The 23,976-nt window shown below is 36.9% G+C and overlaps 1 protein-coding gene across 4 annotated transcripts in view; it reads right to left on the bottom strand.

Annotated features, from left to right (window-relative positions):
• Positions 1 to 2,167: 2,167 nt before the first annotated feature.
• The window catches only part of LOC311092136 (uncharacterized protein), a gene marked incomplete at its 5' end in the record, with an annotated part of 51,901 nt that continues 30,092 nt past the window's right edge, over positions 2,168 to 23,976 (bottom strand). For 2 of the 4 annotated variants that reach the window (XM_084128493.1, XM_084128494.1), the window contains 14 exons: positions 2,168 to 3,174; positions 3,474 to 3,557; positions 3,651 to 3,899; positions 3,993 to 4,301; positions 4,874 to 5,131; positions 5,304 to 5,546; positions 5,634 to 5,888; positions 5,977 to 6,234; positions 7,185 to 7,607; positions 11,152 to 11,610; positions 17,588 to 18,010; positions 19,005 to 19,427; positions 20,426 to 20,848; positions 21,847 to 22,269. In XM_084128493.1, coding sequence (XP_083984619.1) covers positions 3,108 to 3,174; positions 3,474 to 3,557; positions 3,651 to 3,899; positions 3,993 to 4,301; positions 4,874 to 5,131; positions 5,304 to 5,546; positions 5,634 to 5,888; positions 5,977 to 6,234; positions 7,185 to 7,607; positions 11,152 to 11,610; positions 17,588 to 18,010; positions 19,005 to 19,427; positions 20,426 to 20,848; positions 21,847 to 22,269 — 4,297 coding nt within the window. In that variant the 3' untranslated portion in view covers positions 2,168 to 3,107. Of the gene's footprint in view, positions 3,175 to 3,473; positions 3,558 to 3,650; positions 3,900 to 3,992; positions 4,722 to 4,873; positions 5,132 to 5,303; positions 5,547 to 5,633; positions 5,889 to 5,976; positions 6,235 to 7,184; positions 7,608 to 11,151; positions 11,611 to 17,587; positions 18,011 to 19,004; positions 19,428 to 20,425; positions 20,849 to 21,846; positions 22,270 to 23,976 lie in introns of all 4 variants that reach the window. The other 2 variants (XR_014608210.1, XM_084128495.1) reach the window with 2 other exon arrangements.

Raw genomic sequence — 23,976 nt, 5'->3', positions numbered from 1 at the left:
TTAAAAAAATCTAAGAAGCAAAAGACTTCAGAAAATGTCTACATTTGCTTGATATTAAAGATATTTACTTTCCTACCCTGAAATAAGAAAATAAACAAACAAATAATTACACAAAGGCAACACTGTACTGGATTATCTAACACAGGAAACCATTTATCTTTATCATGCAAAATAAAAAAAAATCATATACATTCTTAAGACAACACACAGGGACCTCATGAACCTCATGAAAATTGACAATCAATATACATAATCATGTAAAATGATGAAACATCTCTGAACATCACACAACAAGAAACAAACAGCCAGCAAAGAATAAAATGATCCTATAAAAGTAACCACATGATTTATTCATGCAGAAATGCATGCTGGGAACTCTAAACAAATCTGCAGCATTGTTGCATTGTTCAGACTCTCTGTTGGATGGAGCGACATTTGGACAATATGTATCCTAGTATCTGTGACTCAACAAATAATGATCTAACCATTGGTTTCAAGCATGAACATCATAGAGCCCATAGTTGCTATCAAATGGTGTTTAAAAAAAAAAATATATATATATATATATATATATATATATATATATATATATATATTGTAGTATTTGTTAGTCTAAATAGATGTGTAAGCTTTCTGTTCAAACTAGTAAGTGAGCAGTTGTAAGTCAAACCCTAACTGACTGAATAAGCACAACAAATATTGTTTTATTGGATGGGATTGAACTCATAACTCCAAAAATACACATAAACCTTGAGATTTCATAAACACTGGGAAGCAGTAACTAGTTCCTGCAGCTTTTGTATAAGAATGTCAGAGTGCCACACAATCCTTTCCCACATACACATACAAATACACAAGAAACCCCAGAATCCGAGAAGCCAGTCTGTGCTGAAACACCTGCTGGGTCTCTGAAAGTAAATGAAGGTTGTAGAAGACTTTAAAAACAAGCCCACAGACGGTCAAAGTGGAGAAGCTGAATAATTCATTGAAGAGCTGGTCAGGACTCTCTGCTTCTCCAAGAGTTAAAGACAGACTCCCAACAAATGATGCTCGAACAAACCCACAAAACCATCAGAGAAACGTTTCGGAATCGAAAACTAGAATTTAGATTAACAACTTTATTTACTGCATTTCATTTGCATTAACTGCATATGTTTTACAGTTTTCAATATCAGTTAAAGGTTAAAAGCCTGAAGATGAGAGACGCAACTGTTAAAATCATTTACAACATTCTTAAACACACCGTCTTTTGCTTTTTCAGTCTCACACACAGCGACAGCATTGTCTCATACTCAGGTGGAAATACATAGAGTTTGTTCACACTTAAAATGTAAAAAAATAAAAAGTGCAGCTATGGACTTCGAGCGAACAAAAACTAACAAAAACATCAAGCGCAAGGAAATCTGTTCTGGTCAAACTGAACCAGCTCTTTATGACCTTACAATGTGTTTGATTTGGAGAAAGTTTCTCAATATTGTGTGATTTTCATAAATGCAAAAGTACTTTGCTGGTGCTGAAGACCAATCTTGTACATGAAGACAGATAAAATTAGTTAAAATTATAAAAATGATTTCATAAAATGGCTAATTGACATTTTGAATCATTTTTCTACTGAAATGAAACTTTTTAAATCTACAGGCTATGATGTGCAGAAATATTAAACAACGTTTCTCTCCTCAAAACAAACCTCAGTGAAGTGTAATATATTAGTGAACACGTATGTATGGAAGACACTTCAACAGCTGCTCATCTCTTTCTCAAAGATGTTGAGATGTTTTATGTTCTGTAAGCTCTCAGTCGTCCTACTGAGACTCCCTCATACAGACGCATTCAACATCAACTGAAAAACACTGAGATTGTTTCAGTGATTGGAGCCGTTGTTCCAGCATGTCTGTGGAAATGGAATCGTCATGGCAACAGCGATGATCATAAACTCTGAAGAGGAAAACACAAGTGCCCTTATCGTCTCTCCTAATGTGCATCTCGATCAGATCGTCCTCTGTTTCACTAACTTTGAATATTGTTCAAAAGAACTGCTAAAATCAAATAAATATGTTTAAAAAACTAAGTTCAGTAGCTTTAAATTCAGAAAAGTTTTATTAAAGTCTAGCATTATATTTCAAAATGAACGTATTCTGGATATGACACAAATACGGAAAATGTCAGATTTAATTTCAATCAGTAACAGTTTATTAAAGCTATAAATACAACACAGGATTGAATGCAAAAGTTGTCAAAAATACATCTGAAAACCAGTCAAGTAACAGTGTGACACCTTGTACATCCTGTTAACATTTGTAATATTATATTTCAACTGTCTCAGTACCATAATTCAGGAAGAACTAGAAGATCAGTCGGAGGAATGAGGTGAGTGTGTTTTCATGAGTAAAACGTCTCTCTTGTATTCTGTCTGCAGTAAACACTAGAGTTCAGGCAGTCAAACAGTTCATACTCTTCTTCATGATGAAGAGGAGAAGATCAGGTAACCAATGGTGTAAATACATTACTGTATGTCCTTCAGTTTGGATGTTTTCATTATTAATGAGAGGGCAGTCGTGGACTAATGGTTAGAGAGTCGGACTTGTGACACAATGGTTGTGGGTTTGATTCTCAATACCGGCAGGAAATGAGTGAGAGCGAGACACCTAAACTCTGTGTGTGTGTGTGTGTGTGTGTGTGTATTCACTACTCACTGCTCCTAATGTGTGTGCACTAACTTGGATGTGTTAAATACAGGGGACAGATTCTGAGTATGGGTTACCAAACTGGACCTTTGTGTCACTTCACTTTCTTTCACTTTCACTTTAACAAATCATTGCTGCCCTCTACTGGAAAGACATTGAAATTGAAAATTAAATATATCAAAAGCATCTTTAACATTCACAAAAATATTATGCCAGTATTTCAATTTGCTCTTTTTTTTTTTTTTTAGGTGAAGTGTGAAACATGAATATGGAATAAAATCTGCTGCTAGATTCATCTCTGGGACTCTGATGGGCCGAATCTTCAAAAGTGTTCACACCTGTTACCTTTTCACAAGCCTCATCTCTCTAGATCTGCATTGGTTGTTTCGCCTGCTTGCTGATTCCAGAGAGAGTTTATTATCATCACCAGATCTCAAATCGTGGGTCTGTGAGGAAGAGCTCTCTGGATTCAATTCTGTTGTTAAAGAGCCTACAGATACACACACACATTGATATTAGAAACAGCAGCAGAAACAAACAAACCATCATGAACAGAAATCAGATTTGTAGACATAAATTGTTCCAATGTTTTAATTTATTTTAAATGAACGATAAATTGTAGTAGATAGCAAAGGAAAAGCAGAAACAAAATGGCCTTGAATCAAAGAGAAATCACTTCAACTCAGAGATCGCAGTTTTATTTTTGAGCCTCATGTTTGTTGCTACTATAAGACTTCAGCTCAAATAACTTTAGAAGGAAATCTGATTCTGTGACTTTCAGACACACACCTTACTGTCTTTATGTCACTGTTGCGACAGACGATACTGTAGATTCCCTGAGCCCCAGTGTCAGTGATGCTATTGCCACTAAAACTGCAGATCAAACAAACAAATCAGACAAAATGCAAAAATATTACATTATACTACAGATTATACTTTATACTTCTTTGTGTCTCAGTCACTCACTCAATGTTTTGTGCTTTGTGGAGGTTTGGGAGCAGCAGATCCAGGCTGGGATCAGTGAGATGGCACTGACTCAGATCCAGTTCAGTCAGTCCTTCAGAATATTCCAGAATCAGCGCCAGACCTCGACAGACCCGCGGCTCCAGAGGAGTCTGACTGAGGTCCACCTCGTCACCCAGAGCTCGAGAAAGAGACTCCGCTTCCTCAGGACTCACATGAGCCAGAAACTGAAGCAGCAGAGATTTATCACAGCTGAAACACACAGAGAAAGAGATGATTTACATTTATATTTATATTAGATTTCTGTCTGTTTGTGTATGAATGTAATCTGTTGATGTTTCTCACCAGAGTTTCACAGCATGTAACACTGGGAACAGCTGGTCCATTCCAGCTGTGTTAATCTCACAGTCCTGTAGAATCAGCTGTGTGTGTGTGTGTGTGTGAGCTCTCTGAATGACTGTGGTCATCACACGGCAGTCCTCAGTGGTCAGATGTAGAGTCTCAGAGTGTGTGTTTGTTGTCAGATCCAGAGCAGAACGGCAGGAGAAGTCCAGCTTGTGTTGCAGGACGGAGAGCAGAACTGAGGAAAACTCCTTCTGGACATCATCAACACTGCAGCAGCGAAGCATCTTCAGTAACAGCAGCCTGTCAACCCTGAACACACACACACACACACACACACACATCATCAACACTGCAGCAGCGAAGCATCTTCAGTAACAGCAGCCTGTCAACCCTGAACACACACACACACACACACACACACACATCATCAACACTGCAGCAGCGAAGCATCTTCAGTAACAGCAGCCTGTCAACCCTGAACACACACACACACACACACACATCATCAACACTGCAGCAGCGAAGCATCTTCAGTAACAGCAGCCTGTCAACCCTGAACACACACACACACACACACACACACACACACACACATCATCAACACTGCAGCAGCGAAGCATCTTCAGTAACAGCAGCCTGTCAACCCTGAACACACACACACACACACACACACACACATCATCAACACTGCAGCAGCGAAGCATCTTCAGTAACAGCAGCCTGTCAACCCTGAAAGATCCTATAAAGATTTTTTAATATATATATATATAGTTTTTAATATCAGATACACTAGACTCCAGTGTTCAATGCTCCAGAAGGACTGGTAAAGGAGGAACGCAGCCTTCGCATTGAGAAGCCTCTCCAGAGAAAAGCAGCGAGACCTAATGTGGGAGACATGTCTGAAGAGAGGCACAATGCTCTCCAGCTCTTCCTCTGGTATGGAGGTCCACAGCAGGTCGAGTGAAACTGCAGTGCAGTGATGCAGTGTGAAGCGCAGCGCCGCACAGTGGACAGAGTCCAGATCTCTGCTCTGCAGGGTGATGTAGTTCTTCACTGAACTCAACAGACTGGACACACTCTCAACAGAGCCGCTCTCATAGATCACTGTCATTACAGACAGCATGAAGATAGGGCTCATCCTGTACACACACACAAATCATCATGATTAAAGATTGATCTTTTGTATCATTTCTTATTCAGTTCGAGATTTTATGTGAAAAAAGAAAACCTTGAAATCTTGCCATTCATTTAGAAGTTTTATATAATTTCTAAAGTGTTTTTGAGATAGAAATAATTTATTGAATAGCTTACTGTTTAAACTGAATCCTGTTCAGAAATGGCAGAATGTCTCTGATGTTGCACTGAATGTTGCTCTTTCTGAAGTTCACAGTGATTTGTTGAATTCTGTGCTGCAGGAAATAGTGAAGCTCTTCCCAGCTCAAGGAACAGGAAGTCAGATCTCCGCCCACTTTCTGCAGGAAGTGCTGAGTCAGTTCCTCTTCCTGAGCTTCATACACACATTCAACCAGCGTCTGGAGACTCTCTTTAGATGGTCTACACACACAGAATTCACTGTTTTATTTCTATGCCATGATAAATATAAGGTCAAACACTGCTGAAATGTGTCTAATAGTCTAATACCTGAGAATCACTGGGCCCTGGTGACACAGCAGGACACATAGAGAAACAGAAGCCATCTTGTATTCAGTCAGGTTCAAACACTGGACAGTCCAGAGTCTCAGAAAGATGGCCAAACTGCTCAGGACTCTGGACCACTTCCTCTCTGACAGCCGTTCACCATTCAGATCAAGTGTGAGTTCATTAACAGTGACAGGAGTCTGAACCCTCATTGACCTCAACACCTGCACTATTCTCAGCACCATATCACCACTCAGCCTAAACAAAACAATACACACTGTAAATATTAGCAGGAAAATTAATCAAGATCAACATTTGAGATGATTATTAATAATCCTGTCTGTACCTGAGTGTGTGTATGTGTGTGATGTGTCTGAAGAGAAGCCTTGTTCCTCTTAGAGAGATGGCTTTAGGTTTTAGAGAGAGGTTGAGTCTGTCAGAGGAGAAACGTAAGACTCTTCCCACAGACCTGCAGGATTTACTGGGTAAACTTCCTTCCAGACTGACGGAGGAGCCGAGAACCTCCAACAGTAAAGTCACCAGCTCTGGATTCTCTCTGAGCTGAACCACTTTAACTAAAGTTAACAAACACTGCTCAGAACAGCTGAAAAATACAATAAATACTTGATTAAAATGACTAGATGAATTAATATGACTCATTACAATTGGAAAAATAAATTAACAATGTATTGTATTTCATGTGTAAAAAATCTAAAGCCTCTTAGAACGTGACACAGAACAGAACGTGTTTTTCCATTCACTGCGCTACTTGTCCATTGTTTTTCAATTTAATCATGCGCTAGATGGACGTGTTTGACCGTCGCACAGGTTTCGTTCTAGGATTGCATTACTTGGGGGGAATTTCGAAAACTTATGTAATGTTTGTTGGTCACACTTGATTCGATTTATGAAGCATTGTTTTGTTTTTCTTTTCTTTTTTTCCAAATTCAGAATGATTCACTTTTCTTTTCAATTTCTAATGAAATTGTATTAAATACTAGATAAAATGCATTTTTTACAGTTTTTTAATACTTTCTATGAAAAATAAACTACTTAGTATTGTTTATTGCATGAGACATTTGAGAGGAACTTTAAATATATGTACAGTTCAAGTCACATGATGTTTGTTTACATATAGACCACAAGACATAATAATAACTGAATTTACACAAAAGATCCAGTTGTGTTGTTTCCTGAATGATCAAAAGCTGCAAACATTCACTGATGCTCAAGGCAACACAACACATCAAGAGCCGGTGGCTGTAAACCTTTGAAAAGGAGGATTGGACCATCCTTATTTTATTTTAGGATCTTAGTTTTTAGTGCTGCCCTGCAGAAGCTACATTAAATACTTACATATTTCCAAATGACAAATTTACCCCCAATCATCCTGTGTAAATATTTACACCCCCGTCGCGTCCAGTGTAGACAGCTTCGAGCTGTGACTGCGCGGCATGACAACATAGCATCTGATGTTGACACATTCTGTCACCAAACTAAGAATAATATCAACCTGAGAACACTGACACTGTAAGTTGTTGTAGATTCTCTCACCTCAGCTGTGAGATGTAGGACAGACACTGAAGGAAACTCTTCATCTCACTCTCTTCCTCTGAACATCCTCTCAGCTCTACTGGTTTCTTCTTTGTCTGGAGTTTCAGCACTTCCAGGAGGACGGAGGTCTTTCTCTGTGAGAGATCTATGATCCAGACATCAGGTAACTGGAAAACTGACTGTAATGCTGGAAGGAAACTCCTGCCTGTTTGAGTCTCATAGTTCTTCACATGTGAGTAAAGATCCAGCAGGAAATCACTCTGTTTAATTCTGTCAGTGTTTTGATAAGGAAAAGATGTGTAGGTGCAGACTGATGATAACAGTTTCAGCTTCTGCTCTCCTGTCTGTGTCTCAGTCTCTGCTGCTTTAATGAAGAGTCTCAGAAGAAACTGCACTTCATCACTGATATTCCTATAGACAAACCTGTTTCCAAAAGAAAATTAAAATGTTGTATGTTTAGCATTATATTTACTAATGAAATATAATGAATAATTATGTGTCTGATTGGTCCAGTCGGCACATATGAATAGACATTTCACAGAACTCTGAAAGGGTTCAAACACACACACACACACCGAATGAGAAGTGCAGCGATGGGTCTTTAAAATAGAAACACATTGTTTTCTATGAGTGTACGAACACCGGCAGCGTCACTCGACGTCTGTCCGCGCGCACAGATACAACACTGTTCATAATCCTGACGCACCACTGAACATAGTTTTTAATTCAATTACATTAAATTTGTCCAGAATTAATTTGCTGTTAAAGGGTTAGTTCACCCAAAAATGAAAATTCTGTCAGTAATTACTCACCCTCATGTTGTTCCAACCCCGTAAGACCTTCGTTCAACTTCGGATCACAAATTAAGATATTTTTGATTAAATCTGAGAGCTGGATCACTGCTCCATAGGCTTCTAAGACATTATAACTTGCTGGCCCAGAAAATGCATTAAAGACATCGTTAATATAGTCCAAGTGACTACAGTGGCTCAATCTTCAGTTTATAAAGCGACGAGAATACTTTTTGTGCGCAAAAAAACCAACAAAAATAACAACTTTATTCCACTATTCATTTCCTTCTCTCTGGGCCTCGAGTTTTTTCACGTAGTGTTTTAGCGCAGCCCTTCTGTGTTGTGCGTCACACGCATCACACACATGACCAGCGTCGGCCAATAGTGAGCCTACGTGTGACGTATAACACAGAAGCGCTACGCAGTTATTCTACGTGAAAAAACTGGAAAAGACACCAGCATTCATCATCCGCGTATTACTGAGTCTGACTTGGAGAAAATTAGAAATGCACCTGCACTCTCCCCTTTCACACCCACAGGACTTGTAAGAAAAGTTTGGTTTGACATACAGCTGTGTTTTGCACGGAGGGGAAGAGAAGGAAACCGTAACCTATCAAAAGAGTATTTCGTTCTCCGGCAAGACCCTGACCCTGGCGCATAACCCAGAGACAAAAAACCACAAGGATCCCACTGCATCGGATAGGGAAAATTTACGAGGATTTATGTTTGCGAGCCCCGGCGACCCACTTTGTCCCGTGGACAGCTTTAAAAAATATCTGTCAAAGTGTCCAGAAAATGCCGGAGCGTTCTATTTGCATCCGAGACGCATCCCTCTGTGCAAACTCGAGAGCACCGAAGTGTGGTTCACCAGGGAGTCAATGGGGCTCAACTACCTTGGCAATATGCTAAAAAGTATTTTTGATGCATTTCAATAAATGTAATGTGTCTTTATATAGTAATCGTGGTTAGAGACGCCGGTTTTATTTCACACCCTACATAATTCATTTAAATAAATGACATGATTAGTTCAAATAAAGATTGCCTTGTCACTGTCAGTGTTGCCTGTCATTCATAAATAATTTTAATAAATCCATTAAAGAATCATTAAGTTAGCTATATGCTTAAGCAACGAGGGGACTGTAGACTTTAAAGAAGAGACGCACACAGGTAACTCGCGCACGCATCTCTCTCTCTCTCTCTCTGTTCCTTCTCTTTCAGTTCTCTGTCTCTCTCTTTTAATAATAAATTTAAATAAATGTGATAATTCATTCAAATAAAAGCAATCCGATGGCTCTACTTTATTTAAAGCGGACGGAGTGCTAGAACTAACGAGCCGTAACTTAAGAAAATAACCGTCATTTTTACCTGTCTGTTAAAAAATTACACTGTAAACATCAGTTACAGCTTTAACTTGTTTTTAACTTGGCAAATAACCAAGGTATAAGCAGGATAATCTACGGCTAGCCATGCATTAAAGGATTAAATGCTTTGCGTCGGGTGGTTCTTTGCCTCTACGACGTGCATTAAAATCCTTTAATGCATGGCTAGCTGTGGATTATCCCTTTACATATAGATGTGTGCACTGAATTGTGTTGTGGATCCAAAACTTTCACTTGCTGTATTAAAAATCAACATAGTAAATTAGCAATGTTTTTCCAAATTACACCCCAATCCAAAACATACATAAACAAAATAACTTTTCTTATAAATGCCTTCCTAAAACATGTTTAATGATGAAAAAATAGTCTGGGTCTCTGAGAGTTAAGGCGAAACACTACAGGTGAATGGGGTAAAAATGTTAACTAGCAGATATCACCATGAAACTTTCCCAGTTGATTACCTACATTAAGATGAGAAAAAAAATGTATTACAAGTTTTCTGTAATTTAATGTTTAAATATGCAAATTAGGCATTATCTAATTTGCATATGTTTTAAATCTGAGTATTGGATAAAGCCAGGTTCAAAATTAATTTTCCATTGTGTTCACATATTAGATGGGAAAAAAATTACAGAGGGATTTATGGATATCTACTAGCCTGGGTTTCCCCATGCTGCCTTGAGCGCAGCGCGATTTTATTCACGCTGCTAGGCAGCCTGAATAAAAGGGGACCAATCACAGAACGGGGAGGGAGCAGCAAGACAATGACGACGTCTATGCGACACACCGAAGCAGTTTGTTTATATCTATGGATCCAACATGGCAGCAGACGCGAAGTTACCTTTCGATGCAGCCTTAGATAGTGTTCTAAGTAGTTTAGTCTTCTTCAGCCATCGTTTTCTTCCTCGTCGAATTGCTGTCGCTCTACATACATCATCTGGTATAATTGAAACAATTGGCTATGAACTACGTACAGGCGCATTTGATAGACATTCGTAGCGCCCAATAAACGGCTCTGGGCATTCGTAAACCACGCCTCAAATATGACAAAATGAACATGTGGTTCCCAGACCATGTCTCAATGAGAAAGAGGTCTGACGTTAGCCAGGCTAGGATATCTACTTTTGTTATCCTGTAAATCAGAATATACTGTCAATAGCCTGAAAAATGATTTTCGCCATGTTTTTTGGAATAAAATGTTATATAAATCAAGCTAGGAATAATATATTTACAAATCCCTCTGTAAATGTCTTCATAATATAACTAGGTACAAGACTGGAAAGTTTGGTGTATATAGGTGCTACTGAAGTGGAGATTTCGGACTTGGAGAATGAGAGAAAAGTCATTTTGAGAAAACGGGCTTTAAAGATTTATATCAGCCAATGAGATTGCACATTTTGAGTTAAATCCCCCCTTTTACTTTCATGATTGGTTGCTGATAAAAATGAAATGACCATATTTGGATCCGACAGCATTGTACAGAAGAGAGAGAGCTTTCTAAAGGTGTATGTGATGACAGTGTGCAGACAGCGACCGCGGAGCAGCGGGAAGGATGATTTACAACGCCAACTTTTGTTGAATTTATGAGAAATCTACAGACGCAAACAGAAAAAGTGTAGGAAAATAAAGACCTAAATGTGTATTTCGGCCTTTTTTTCACCACAAGTCAGAAAGAAGACATGTTATTGAAGACAAATATCCCAAAATCTCAAAATTGACCAGTGAAAAAAAAAACAATGTTTTTGCCTGCCGTGTCTCGCCTTAAATCAACAATCAAAAGCATGTAAGTTCAGGTACCTCAGCTGTGAGATGTAGGACAGACACTGAAGGAAACTCTTCATCTCACTCTCTTCCTCTGAACATCCTCTCAGCTCTACTGGTTTCTTCTCTGTCTGGAGTTTCAGCACTTCCAGGAGGACGGAGGTCTTTCTCTGTGAGAGATCTATGATCCAGACATCAGGTGACTGGAAAACTGACTGTAATGCTGGAAGGAAACTCCTGCCTGTTTGAGTCTCATAGTTCTTCACATGTGAGCAAAGATCCAGCAGGAAATCACTCTGATCAACAGGATCATAATCATCATACTGCTCTTCATCAAAAGGGAAGGTTTTGTAACTGCACACAGACGACAGCAGAGTAGAGAATCTTGTTTCTGTAACTGTGACATTTTCTACAGCAGCAACACTGAGATTCAGCAGGAATTTCACTGCAGACGACTTCTTCATTTCTTCATCATCATCATCATAGAACCAAAACCTGATAAAATACAGAGAAATAAAAATCTCATTCATTCATGACAACATACAGCATTTAGAAATCAACTATATAGTGCACAAAAACAATTATTCTGATAATAAGACACATAACAGCAACATTTATACATGAGGACAGAATCTAGTGACATTTATTACACTTTTTTCCAAGGTCCATATACAGTATAACGTGTAGCGTCTGGACTGAATCACGATGACCGATTCAGTTTTAAGCTTCGGAAAGCTTTTGAAGGAACACTCCACCGTTTTTTTCATATTAAACTATGTTATTCCCTTAACTAAGACGAGTTGATACATACATCTCTCATCTCAGTGCGTGCACTCAATTGCTCTGGCGCGCGGCGACACTTTGATAGCACTTAGTTTAGCCCAGTTCATTCATTAGGATCCAAACAGAGATGAAGTTAGACGCGACCAAACACCTCCACGTTCTCCCTATTTAAATACAGTTACATGAGTAGTTACACGACCAAGTATGGTGACACAAAATAAAACGTGGCGCTTTTCTAAGCGGGTAAAAAGGATAACTATAATGTATGGCGGAATAGCACTGGGAGCACTTCGACTCGGCGCTGTAAAAAGTCACGTTGGTTCTAATGACAGAAGTGAGAGGGAGAGAGGATTTTTCAGGCGTGACTTTTTACTGCACAGAGTCGAAGTGCTCCCAGTGCTATTCCACCATACATTATAGTTATCCTTTTTACCCGCTTAGAAAAGCGCCACGTTTTATTTTGTCACCATACTTGGTCGTGTAACTACTCATGTAACTGTAATACAGTTAAGCTAAGTGCTATCAAAGTGTCGCCGCGCGCCAGAGCGATTGAGTGCACGCACTGAGACGAGAGGTATGTATCAACTCGTCTTAGTTAAGGGAATAACATAGTTTAATATGAAAAAAACGATGGAGTGTTCCTTTAACCTTTTTGGACTTCATGTAAATCACAGGCCTAGCGCCGATGAGTCTGGATCAAATTGCCCCCATTGCAGTGACGTGCGGTGATGTCTTAAAGAGGCTAGCACTGAGTTATGAAAGCCAGATTACCTGATTTATTGAATAATTAATAATACATAATAACAGTAAACATTACGCACAAGCGCGGCATATCAAGAAATGTACAAATCAGGATGTATATCGCGTGTATTCTCTCAGTCTCTCTCTCTCTCTCACACACACACACTCACACACGCACGCACATCGCACACACACAAGCGCGGCAGAGGCACACACCACGGGTAACGGTAGTTAATGTCCACTCCAGCATTAGAATGAATGCAACCATTCTTAATCCTTATTGTTGCACAGCGGCCAAAAGTAAAAGTAAAATCACACACTGAATATGAAGGCAAATGGCTTGCATAAATTCAACCATATTTATCAATTCAATATTACGCCCAAAATAGTTTTTGACTCACCAATCGGTAGATTATTTGTAGCCTACATCAAATTCATCCGCCGCCCTTTCCTCGTGAAGACGTCGATCACAGCTTTGTAAAACTCGTCTTTACGGGCCTTCAGTTTGCAAAGTCTCTGATGACGGCCTTTTAACTCCGGTGCTGTCATTTTGGCTTTGAATTTGGCGCGGGGATTAGGCATGTAGGCTAGCTGTGGTGTAACGTTAATTACGTTAGCTGCGCAAATGTCCAGTAATATCTCGATTTTAATTGGTCCATGTCTGATATGTTACGGAGATGTTACGGGCATACCATATTTACGTCCAAAGGCACAGCAGAGTTGTGCTTTTTGACGTACATGTTAAAGAATACAGGATCGAAGTGCGCATGCGCAACATGGGTTTTTCGCTTGCCGTCTGCAATGAATGGACAGTAAAAGCACTGCTTATTCTACGATTTGTTTTATATTTGATTATGCGTAACTGCTACATTTGTCATCATAACGTCTAAATAACTGGAATAACACACATATTGCATATATAAATCACAATAATAAACAGTAAAAATACAAATACAAGTTTATTATTTAATAAACAATTTTATTTTTGAATTTTGGCAGGGTAGGCAGTGCCTAGTTTGCCTACCCAGACCGCACGTCACTGCCCCATTGTCACTTTAGTGTCCTGGCAGAGGCTGAACAGAAACACCTTCGTGAGCTTCAAAAAGATCTGAATCAACTCAACTTCCCTCTCACGCCAGGAACGAAAGAACACGTGGCTTGGAAACTGGAGAAACACACCCAATATACACAGACATTCTTTCCATTTAACTCATAATTAAATCATCCCAGAATGTATATGATATATTCCTGTGTGTATGAATGTCCCCAGCTTATATTAGCCTAGTTACAACTTTCTAGTTGTTGTAGCGTCTGGACCAATCAGACACACACAAATTATTCATTTATTTAATGAATAATCCAGCAAACTCACTCTCCCAAATAAGGCCTGTGAAACGTCCCCCAAAAACGAACACACTGGCAGGACGCGGTGTCTTGTTACAGGACACACACTGAGACTGAGTTTTATGATCGAAAGGAATGTCTCCAGAAAGCTGTGAATCTCACTTAAATTCTGTCAGAGGAGGAGAAATAAACCCTGTAATCCTATATATTCTATATATAACCACTTGAGAAATGTGTAAACATGTATCTCATTTTCCCATCTCATGATTTTCTTTTATGTGGTGTGGCTTTTGTATTCTTGTAAACTCTATTGGGTTAATGTTTCAGACTTTGCATATTATGGTCAACTAAAATCATAAGTGTGGCATGTTTGGTGTGGCATCTATAAAATCCAATCTTCGCCTCCGATTTGTTAATCCACATTACATTTTGCTAATTTATGCATTAGTATTATAAGCATCTTGAAGATTCTTGTGTTAAACACCCAATCAGATTACATGTTCAAAGACAATGGTCGTAAAAGAATTTACCTCCAAAGGAAAATCCTCTCATTGGCTCTTGCACCTCCAGAAGGTGTTACTTCTTCACACTTTAAAAACCCAAGATCAGCTTTTAGCTCTCTCTCTTACTCCTGTACTGGAATGCTGACGTGAAGATGATGCTGAACTAGAAGCCTCTAAGGACCCACCAAGCTTGTGCCAGGCTGCGGCCTTGTCTTTCCATTCACCAAAGATACTCTGACTCCCACTGGTTCTCTCTCATCAAGACCACATCAGCAAAGATCAACTGGAGCCTCAACAAATTGCATCAGGACAGTTTCATTCAAATGGGCGAGACATGCAAGTATCAAACTTAGTCTCATTATTTGTTACATTAAGTATCCTTACCCCTTTAAAGAAGGGTGTGTTAGAACTAAACTGATGGTTTGCTCAAGGCTGTTGATCTGCTGAATTTCAAACAATGCTATAACTTCTTGCTTTCCTGTATTCTGCTTCAGCTCTTTTTCCCTTGGTAAACTGTATGCATGGATGTGTGTGTATGTTAGAGTAGTTTAAGTGTTTAGACTAGTAAATAAAATCGTGTTCATGTCACACGTAAAGTTGTCCGTGTCTCAAGCTCATAACTGGAGTCACTAATCATTTAGATTTTTGCTACTGCTCTTAGTAGTATTGTAAATTAAGAAAGACATTTCCCATGCCCCGGAAATGTACATTTCTTAGAGTTGATAAACAATTAATCCTGAGTGTTCACGGGACAAACAGGTTAATTGATTGTAATATTAATTTACGACAGTAAGTTAATTATATTAACTGATCCAAATATTCATAATCAATTATAACCAGTTATTATTGATTATTAATATTTCATAGAGCTAATTTGCTACATTGTGTTAGTGCTTAGTGCTTATAGTCAAGAGTAAGAATGTTTCTCTGCTTCTTCCAGCCATTTCTTTCTTGGTATCCAAATATTCCTCTCGTTACGCCTTAAATAACAATGTTTAGTGTTACAATAATAATACTATTACCACCAGCCTTTGTAGTAAAATTGACCAATTCTGACATCATCATTAAACATGCAGATTAGGCTGTCAGAAGGAGACAAAGAAACTCTCTCCCGCTAAACGTTCCTAACTACTATTGGTCATTTCATCCAAAATAGGTGTGGACTGATTTATCCTTAAAGGACGATGACAATAGCTCATTTTCTCTCATTCCTTCTTCCCTGTCCGCTCTTTTTCCTGTCCTTCGGATGAGACAACATCTTCTTGATTTACAGAAACTTTGCTTTCAATTAAACCTTTTAAACTTCCTGCGAACGACGCGCCCTCCAGAAGAACACAAAGAAGACTTCAAGCTCATGAACCACGAGGATCTACACACACACACACACACACTCTTTCTCAGCACCAAAGAATAAGTGCAAGTATTATTTCTATCAATATTCAGATGCGTTTAAGATTGTTTGCCCCTGCCTTAAGGTGATCTGATTCTTTGCTGGCTCTCATAGATTAACTGTTTGTGATATTTTCCATTCTGTGATCTCCTCTCTCTTTCTGTCTTTACTTTTCATTATTCTGTATATATGCATTCTTTATTTAAATGTAGTCGTATGTATTTATAGTTTCATTTATTAAAAACCATTATACACTTGATTGTCTCTGTTGCTGCTCACAGATCATAGTCACTGAAATGTTTGATCTTTAGCCACAAGCTTTTATACTGTTGAGTACTTTAGTTGATAATCTAATAGAACAGAAAAGTTATTATTTATGGCCAGAACAATAATCTTTCTCAAGAGTTGATAAGAAGATCGTAGGGTTTCCTTTTTGAGTTAATTTGCTACAAACGTTAGTTGAGGTTTCTAGAACCAGTCAGTTTAATTTTCCTGACTATTTTCCAGCTTCTCTGTACGGAAGAGGATTAGGGCCAAACAATAATAAAAAAATAAAACCATCTCGAGATTAAAGTCATTATAATGCGAGATTAAACTCGTTAAATTTCGAGAATAAAGTCTGTGTTTCGAGAAAAAAGTTGAAATGAAATGTAGAGAATAACGCATTTCATAGAGTACATGGTTGGATCACTTAGTCAAGCTATATTTTAGACTTTCTTTCAGTAACAAAGAATAGAAAATTCTTAGGTGTAGGTCGGCTAGGTCTTTTTAGAAGAAAAATCAGTCCAATTTGCGCGATGTACTCGCTTTTGTCCAACATGAAATTCATCGAGGTTTCGTGGTTTCCCAGGATACCATAAGACGCATTATTAAACTTGTTGATCCTCAAGGTGTGGAATTTCATTGAAGGAGATGCTTGAGAAGACTTCAGTACACTTGCGCTGGCCCAAATGCACTCTGGCATATGGACAGCTATGATAAATTAAAACCGTACGGCATTACCATTAATGGCTGTATAGATGGTTACAGTCGTTACATTCTGTGGATGGAGGCGTACACAACCAACAACGATTAATAATGCATCTTATGGTATCCTGGGAAAACACGAAACCTCAATGAGGTTGATATCAGTAGGCTATGCAATGAACACTGATCGAATGCGTTATTCTCTACATTTCATTTCAACTTTTTTTCTCGAAACACAACGACTTTATTCCCGAAATATGAGTTTATTCTCACGATTATTTCGACTTTTTTTCTCGAAAATTAACGAGTTTTTTCTCGAAACACAGCGACTTTATTCTCAAAATTTAATGAGTTTATTCTGAAGATTGTATTGAGTTTTTTTTTTCTCGAAATTTAACGAGTTTTTTCTCGAAACACAACGACTTTATTCTCGAAATGTAATGAGTTTATTCTCAAGATTGTATTTCGACTTTTTTTCTTGAAATTAACAAGTTTAATCTCGCATTATAGTGACTTTAATCTCGAGATGGTTTTATTTTTTTATTATGGCTTGGCCCTAATCCTCTTCTGTATCTCTGTAACCCCCAGGATAACAGTTTTTTTTTTTTTGCAATCAATTTTACACATTTCTGCATCCAAAGGTAAATACAAAACAATTATTTTTTTAAATGATCCATTTAATACACAAAGACCCACTCCAGCTTTTTTAAACATTTTGAGCAAAAGGCTGTTCAAAATCAGGTACCTCAGCTGTGAGATGTAGGACAGACACTGAAGGAAACTCTTCATCTCACTCTCTTCCTCTGAACATCCTCTCAGATCTACTGGTTTCTTCTTTGTCTGGAGTTTCAGCACTTCCAGGAGGACGGAGGTCTTTCTCTGTGAGAGATCTATGATCCAGACATCAGGTAACTGGAAAACTGACTGTAATGCTGGAAGGAAACTCCAGCCTGTTTGAGTCTCATAGTTCTTCACATGTGAGTAAAGATCCAGCAGGAAATCACTCTGTTTAATTCTGTCAGTGTTTTGATAAGGAAAAGATGTGTAGGTGCAGACTGATGATAACAGTTTCAGCTTCTGCTCTCCTGTCTGTGTCTCAGTCTCTGCTGCTTTAATGAAGAGTCTCAGAAGAAATCTGCTTTGAACACTTTCATTCAGATTAGAGAATCTGTAACAAAATGAAAATGAGAAATGTGAATAAATAGAAATATCACAGAACTTATTATAGCTATGACTTGACTAAATAATACAAATTAAAATAATGTGTTGTTTGTTTCCTGTTTTCAGCTCAAATTGTTGTAAACACTTGAAAAAAGCACATTAGTCATTAAATATTGAAAGAGTAATTAACACTTTATAATGAATAAATATTTCCCCAAATATATTTTAAAAGTATTTACCATCTCACTTTTTTACTTAATTCCTAAAGTGTTTAAATATTGAACAACATTATGTGTCCTGAAATGATCACATTTGAGACTATTTTTCTAAGCTCAGCAAAACAATGGACTCTATTCAATTTATTAATTATAAACTACTCCAAATCATTTAATCTATTTTCTATGCTGTGTAAAGTCGTTAATATCTCAATGATTTGTATTAAATTACTACATTACACAGCCTACAGTTATATTCAGAGGAGAGCATTTCTATTAGTTTGATTATACCAGACAATGGAAAAAATTGCTAAAATCAAACAATTAATGGAGAAAAATGTACTTTCTGAATGTAAGTGACAAAAGGAGAAAGACACTATTTGGTTCAACAGTCGTGGACAGATTCTTTACCTTTTATTTTGTCCAACGTGATTTTTTTATTGCAGTTTTTTTTTTTAAATAGTTCATGGTTTTAATAGTCAAATATCTAAACGTTTGAAGTATTGAATTTGTCCTTACTGATTGTAATATAGTATTTTACATATAGATGTGTGCATTGAATTGTGTTGTGAATCCAAACTTTCACTTGCTGTATTAAAAATCAACATAGTAAATTAGCAATGTTTTTCCAAATTACACCCCAATCCAAAACATACATAAACAAAATAAATGTTCTCATCAATGCCTTCCTAAAACATGTTTAATGATGAAAAATGAAATCATGAATATCAATGTCTGGGTCTCTGAGGGTTAAATCAACAATCAAAAGCATGTAAGTTCAGGTACCTCAGCTGTGAGATGTAGGACAGACACTGAAGGAAACTCTTCATCTCACTCTCTTCCTCTGAACATCCTCTCAGCTCTACTGGTTTCTTCTCTGTCTGGAGTTTCAGCACTTCCAGGAGGACGGAGGTCTTTCTCTGTGAGAGATCTATGATCCAGACATCAGGTGACTGGAAAACTGACTGTAATGCTGGAAGGAAACTCCTGCCTGTTTGAGTCTCATAGTTCTTCACATGTGAGCAAAGATCCAGCAGGAAATCACACTGTTTAATTCTGTCAGTGTTTTGATAAGGAAAAGATGTGTAGGTGCAGACTGATGATAACAGTTTCAGCTTCTGCTCTCCTGTCTGTGTCTCAGTCTCTGCTGCTTTAATCAAGAGTCTCAGAAGAAATCTGCTTTGAACACTTTCATTCAGATTAGAGAATCTGTAACAAAATGGAAATGAGAAATGTGAATAAATAGAGATATCACAGAACTTAATATAGCTATGACTTGACTAAATAATACAAATTAAAATAATGTGTTGTTTGTTTCCTGTTTTCAGCTCACATTGTTGTAAACACTTGAAAAAAGCACATTAGTCATTAAATATTGAAAGAGTAATTAACACTTTATAATGAATACATTTTTCCCCAAATATATTTTATAAGTATTTACCATCTCACTTTTTTTACTTAATTCCTAAAGTGTTTAAATATTGAACAACATTATGTGTCCTGAAATGATCACATTTGAGACTATTTTTCTACGCTCAGCAAAACAATGGACTCTATTCAATTTATTAATTATAAACTACTCCAAATCATCTTCATCTATTTTCTATGCTGTGTAAAGTCGTTAATGTCTCAATGATTTGTATTAAATTACTACATTACATAGCCTACAGTTATATTCAGAGGAGAGCATTTCTATTATTTTGATTATACCAGACAATGGAAAAAATTGCTAAAACCAAACAATTAATGGAGAAAAATGTACTTTCTGAATGTAAGTGACAAAAGGAGAAAGACACTATTTGGTTCAACAGTCGTGGACAGATTCTTTACCTTTTATTTTGTTCAACGGGATTTTTTTTATTGCAGTTTTTTTTTTAAATAGTTCATGGTTTTAAATAGTCTAATTTCTAAATTTTTTAAAGGACTGAATTTGTCCTTACTGATTGTAATATAGTATTTTACATATAGATGTGTGCATTGAATTGTTTTGTGAATCCAAACTTTCACTTGCTGTATTAAAAATCAACATAGTAAATTAGCAATGTTTTTCCAAATTACACCCCAATCCAAAACATACATAAACAAAATACATTTTCTCATCAATGCCTTCCTAAAACATGTTTAATGATGAAAAATGAAATCATGAATATCAATGTCTGGGTCTCTGAGGTTTAAATCAACAATCAAAAGCATGTAAGTTCAGGTACCTCAGCTGTGAGATGTAGGGCAGACACTGAAGGAAACTCTTCATCTCACTCTCTTCCTCTGAACATCCTCTCAGATCTACTGGTTTCTTCTTTGTCTGGAGTTTCAGCACTTCCAGGAGGACGGAGGACTTTCTCTGTGAGAGATCTATGATCCAGACATCAGGTGACTGGAAAACTGACTGTAATGCTGGAAGGAAACTCCTGCCTGTTTGAGTCTCATAGTTCTTCACATGTGAGTAAAGATCCAGCAGGAAATCACACTGTTTAATTCTGTCAGTGTTTTGATAAGGAAAAGATGTGTAGGTGCAGACTGATGATAACAGTTTCAGCTTCTGCTCTCCTGTCTGTGTCTCAGTCTCTGCTGCTTTAATCAAGAGTCTCAGAAGAAATCTGTTTTGAACACTTTCATTCAGATTAGAGAATCTGTAACAAAATGGAAATGAGAAATGTGAATAAATAGAAATATCACAGAACTTTTTATAGCTATGACTTGACTAAATAATACAAATTAAAATAATGTGTTGTTTGTTTCCTGTTTTCAGCTCAAATTGTTGTAAACACTTGAAAAAAGCACATTAGTCATTAAATATTGAAAGAGTAATTAACACTTTATAATGAATACATTTTTCCCCAAATATATTTTATAAGTATTTACCATCTCACTTTTTTTACTTAATTCCTAAAGTGTTTAAATATTGAACAACATTATGTGTCCTGAAATGATCACATTTGAGACTATTTTTCTACGCTCAGCAAAACAATGGACTCTATTCAATTTATTAATTATAAACTACTCCAAATCATCTTCATCTATTTTCTATGCTGTGTAAAGTCATTAATATCTCAATGATTTGTATTAAATTACTACATTACACAGCCTACAGTTATATTCAGAGGAGAGCATTTCTATTATTTTGATTATACCAGACAATGGAAAAAATTGCTAAAACCAAACAATTAATGGAGAAAAATGTACTTTCTGAATGTAAGTGACAAAAGGAGAAAGACACTATTTGGTTCAACAGTCGTGGACAGACTCTTTACCTTTTATTTTGTTCAATGTGATTTTTTTTATTGCAGTTTTTTTTTTAAATAGTTCATGGTTTTAAATAGTCTAATTTCTAAATTTTTTAAAGGACTGAATTTGTCCTTACTGATTGTAATATATTATTTTACATATAGATGTGTGCATTAAATTGTGTTGTGAATCCAAACTTTCACTTGCTGTATTAAAAATCAACATAGTAAATTAGCAATGTTTTTCCAAATTACACCCCAATCCAAAACATACATAAACAAAATACATTTTCTCATCAATGCCTTCCTAAAACATGTTTAATGATGAAAAATGAAATCATGAATATCAATGTCTGGGTCTCTGAGGGTTAAATCAACAATCAAAAGCATGTAAGTTCAGGTACCTCAGCTGTGAGATGTAGGACAGACACTGAAGGAAACTCTTCATCTCACTCTCTTCCTCTGAACATCCTCTCAGATCTACTGGTTTCTTCTTTGTCTGGAGTTTCAGCACTTCCAGGAGGACGGAGGTCTTTCTCTGTGAGAGATCTATGATCCAGACATCAGGTAACTGGAAAACTGACTGTAATGCTGGAAGGAAACTCCTGCCTGTTTGAGTCTCATAGTTCTTCACATGTGAGTAAAGATCCAGCAGGAAATCACTCTGATTAATTCTGTCAGTCCACTGATAAGGAAAAGATGTGTAGGTGCAGACTGATGATAACAGTTTCAGCTTCTGCTCTCCTGTCTGTGTCTCAGTCTCTGCTGCTTTAATGAAGAGTCTCAGAAGAAATCTGCTTTGAACACCTTCATTCAGATTAGAGAATCTGTAACAAAATGGAAATGAGAAATGTGAATAAATAGAGATATCACAGAACTTAATATAGCTATGACTTGACTAAATAATACAAATTAAAATAATGTGTTGTTTGTTTCCTGTTTTCAGCTCACATTGTTGTAAACACTTGAAAAAAGCACATTAGTCATTAAATATTGAAAGAGTAATTAACACTTTTGTAACAGACACCTGTCAGTTACTTAGACCGCTATTACACTCCTCACCACTAGGGGTATTAGTGAGACAACTGCGTTTAGATAAAGAGACCATAGACAGTATAAGAAGGGAAAGAGACGGGTGAGCAGTAGAATAAATTATCATGGCTGACCTCCTTGGTCAAACAAGGCCCTGTTGGGAAACAGTTTGTTTCATGCTCAACTGTAAGTAAAACGTTCATGTTAATGTTTAAGTTTTATTTACTGGTGAAATATTATCTTTGTGCTTATTGAATATAGGGGATTTGATGCAGATAAATAACAGGAGGCATTTTTTGTTTTGTAGAAGGACTTTTTTGTATCTGCTGAATGAATTTGTGCCAGTTTTGTGGTCCTGGTTGGGATTATGTCACATTGAGTACTTCTACCAGGTTCATGACTTTGCTGCTGCGGACTGCCGTTGACGGGAGATATATGTGTTTGATGACTGTCGTCTGCAATTGTTGGGTTTCGTTTGCCATCAAGCCTCTACATCATTGGACTCCTTAAAGACAATCGGGACTTGCATCTTGCTTCAACCCATGTGTACAGAACTCTATGTATATCTTTGTGGGCAGTGTGTTTTTGCAGTGCTGTTTGGATGTTGTTTCTTTATTTTGAGTCTATTTCGGTGATTATATAAAGTTCACAAAAGGTGCTTACATTGCTGTTTTTATTTACTCATTAGTTTAAAACATATGTTGGTGTTTGTGACCCTCCCTACAAACAGATTCTTAATTAGCATTTACTCAGAGTAGCACGTGTTGGTTATACTTTATAATGAATAAATTTTTCCCCAAATATATTTTATAAGTATTTACCATCTCACTTTTTTACTTAATTCCTAAAGTGTTTAAATATTGAACAACATTATGTGTCCTGAAATGATCAACTTACATTTGAGACTATTTTTCTACGCTCAGCAAAACAATGGACTCTATTCAATTTATTAATTATAAACTACTCCAAATCATCTTCATCTATTTTCTATGCTGTGTAAAGTCGTTAATGTCTCAATGATTTGTATTAAATTACTACATTACATAGCCTACAGTTATATTCAGAGGAGAGCATTTCTATTATTTTGATTATACCAGACAATGGAAAAAATTGCTAAAACCAAACAATTAATGGAGAAAAATGTACTTTCTGAATGTAAGTGACAAAAGGAGAAAGACACTATTTGGTTCAACAGTCGTGGACAGATTCTTTACCTTTTATTTTGTTCAATGTGATTTTTTTTATTGCAGTTTTTTTTTTAAATAGTTCATGGTTTTAAATAGTCTAATTTCTAAATTTTTTAAAGGACTGAATTTGTCCTTACTGATTGTAATATATTATTTTACATATAGATGTGTGCATTGAATTGTGTTGTGAATCCAAACTTTCACTTGCTGTATTAAAAATCAACATAGTAAATTAGCAATGTTTTTCCAAATTACACCCCAATCCAAAACATACATAAACAAAATACATTTTCTCATCAATGCCTTCCTAAAACA

The sequence above is a fragment of the Abramis brama genome (assembly GCF_963993115.1).
Source record: "Abramis brama genome assembly, chromosome: 1".
Classification (NCBI taxonomy): Eukaryota; Metazoa; Chordata; class Actinopteri; order Cypriniformes; family Leuciscidae; genus Abramis; species Abramis brama.
Note: the sequence above shows the minus strand (reverse complement) of the source record. Positions and strands in the feature narration are given on the sequence as shown.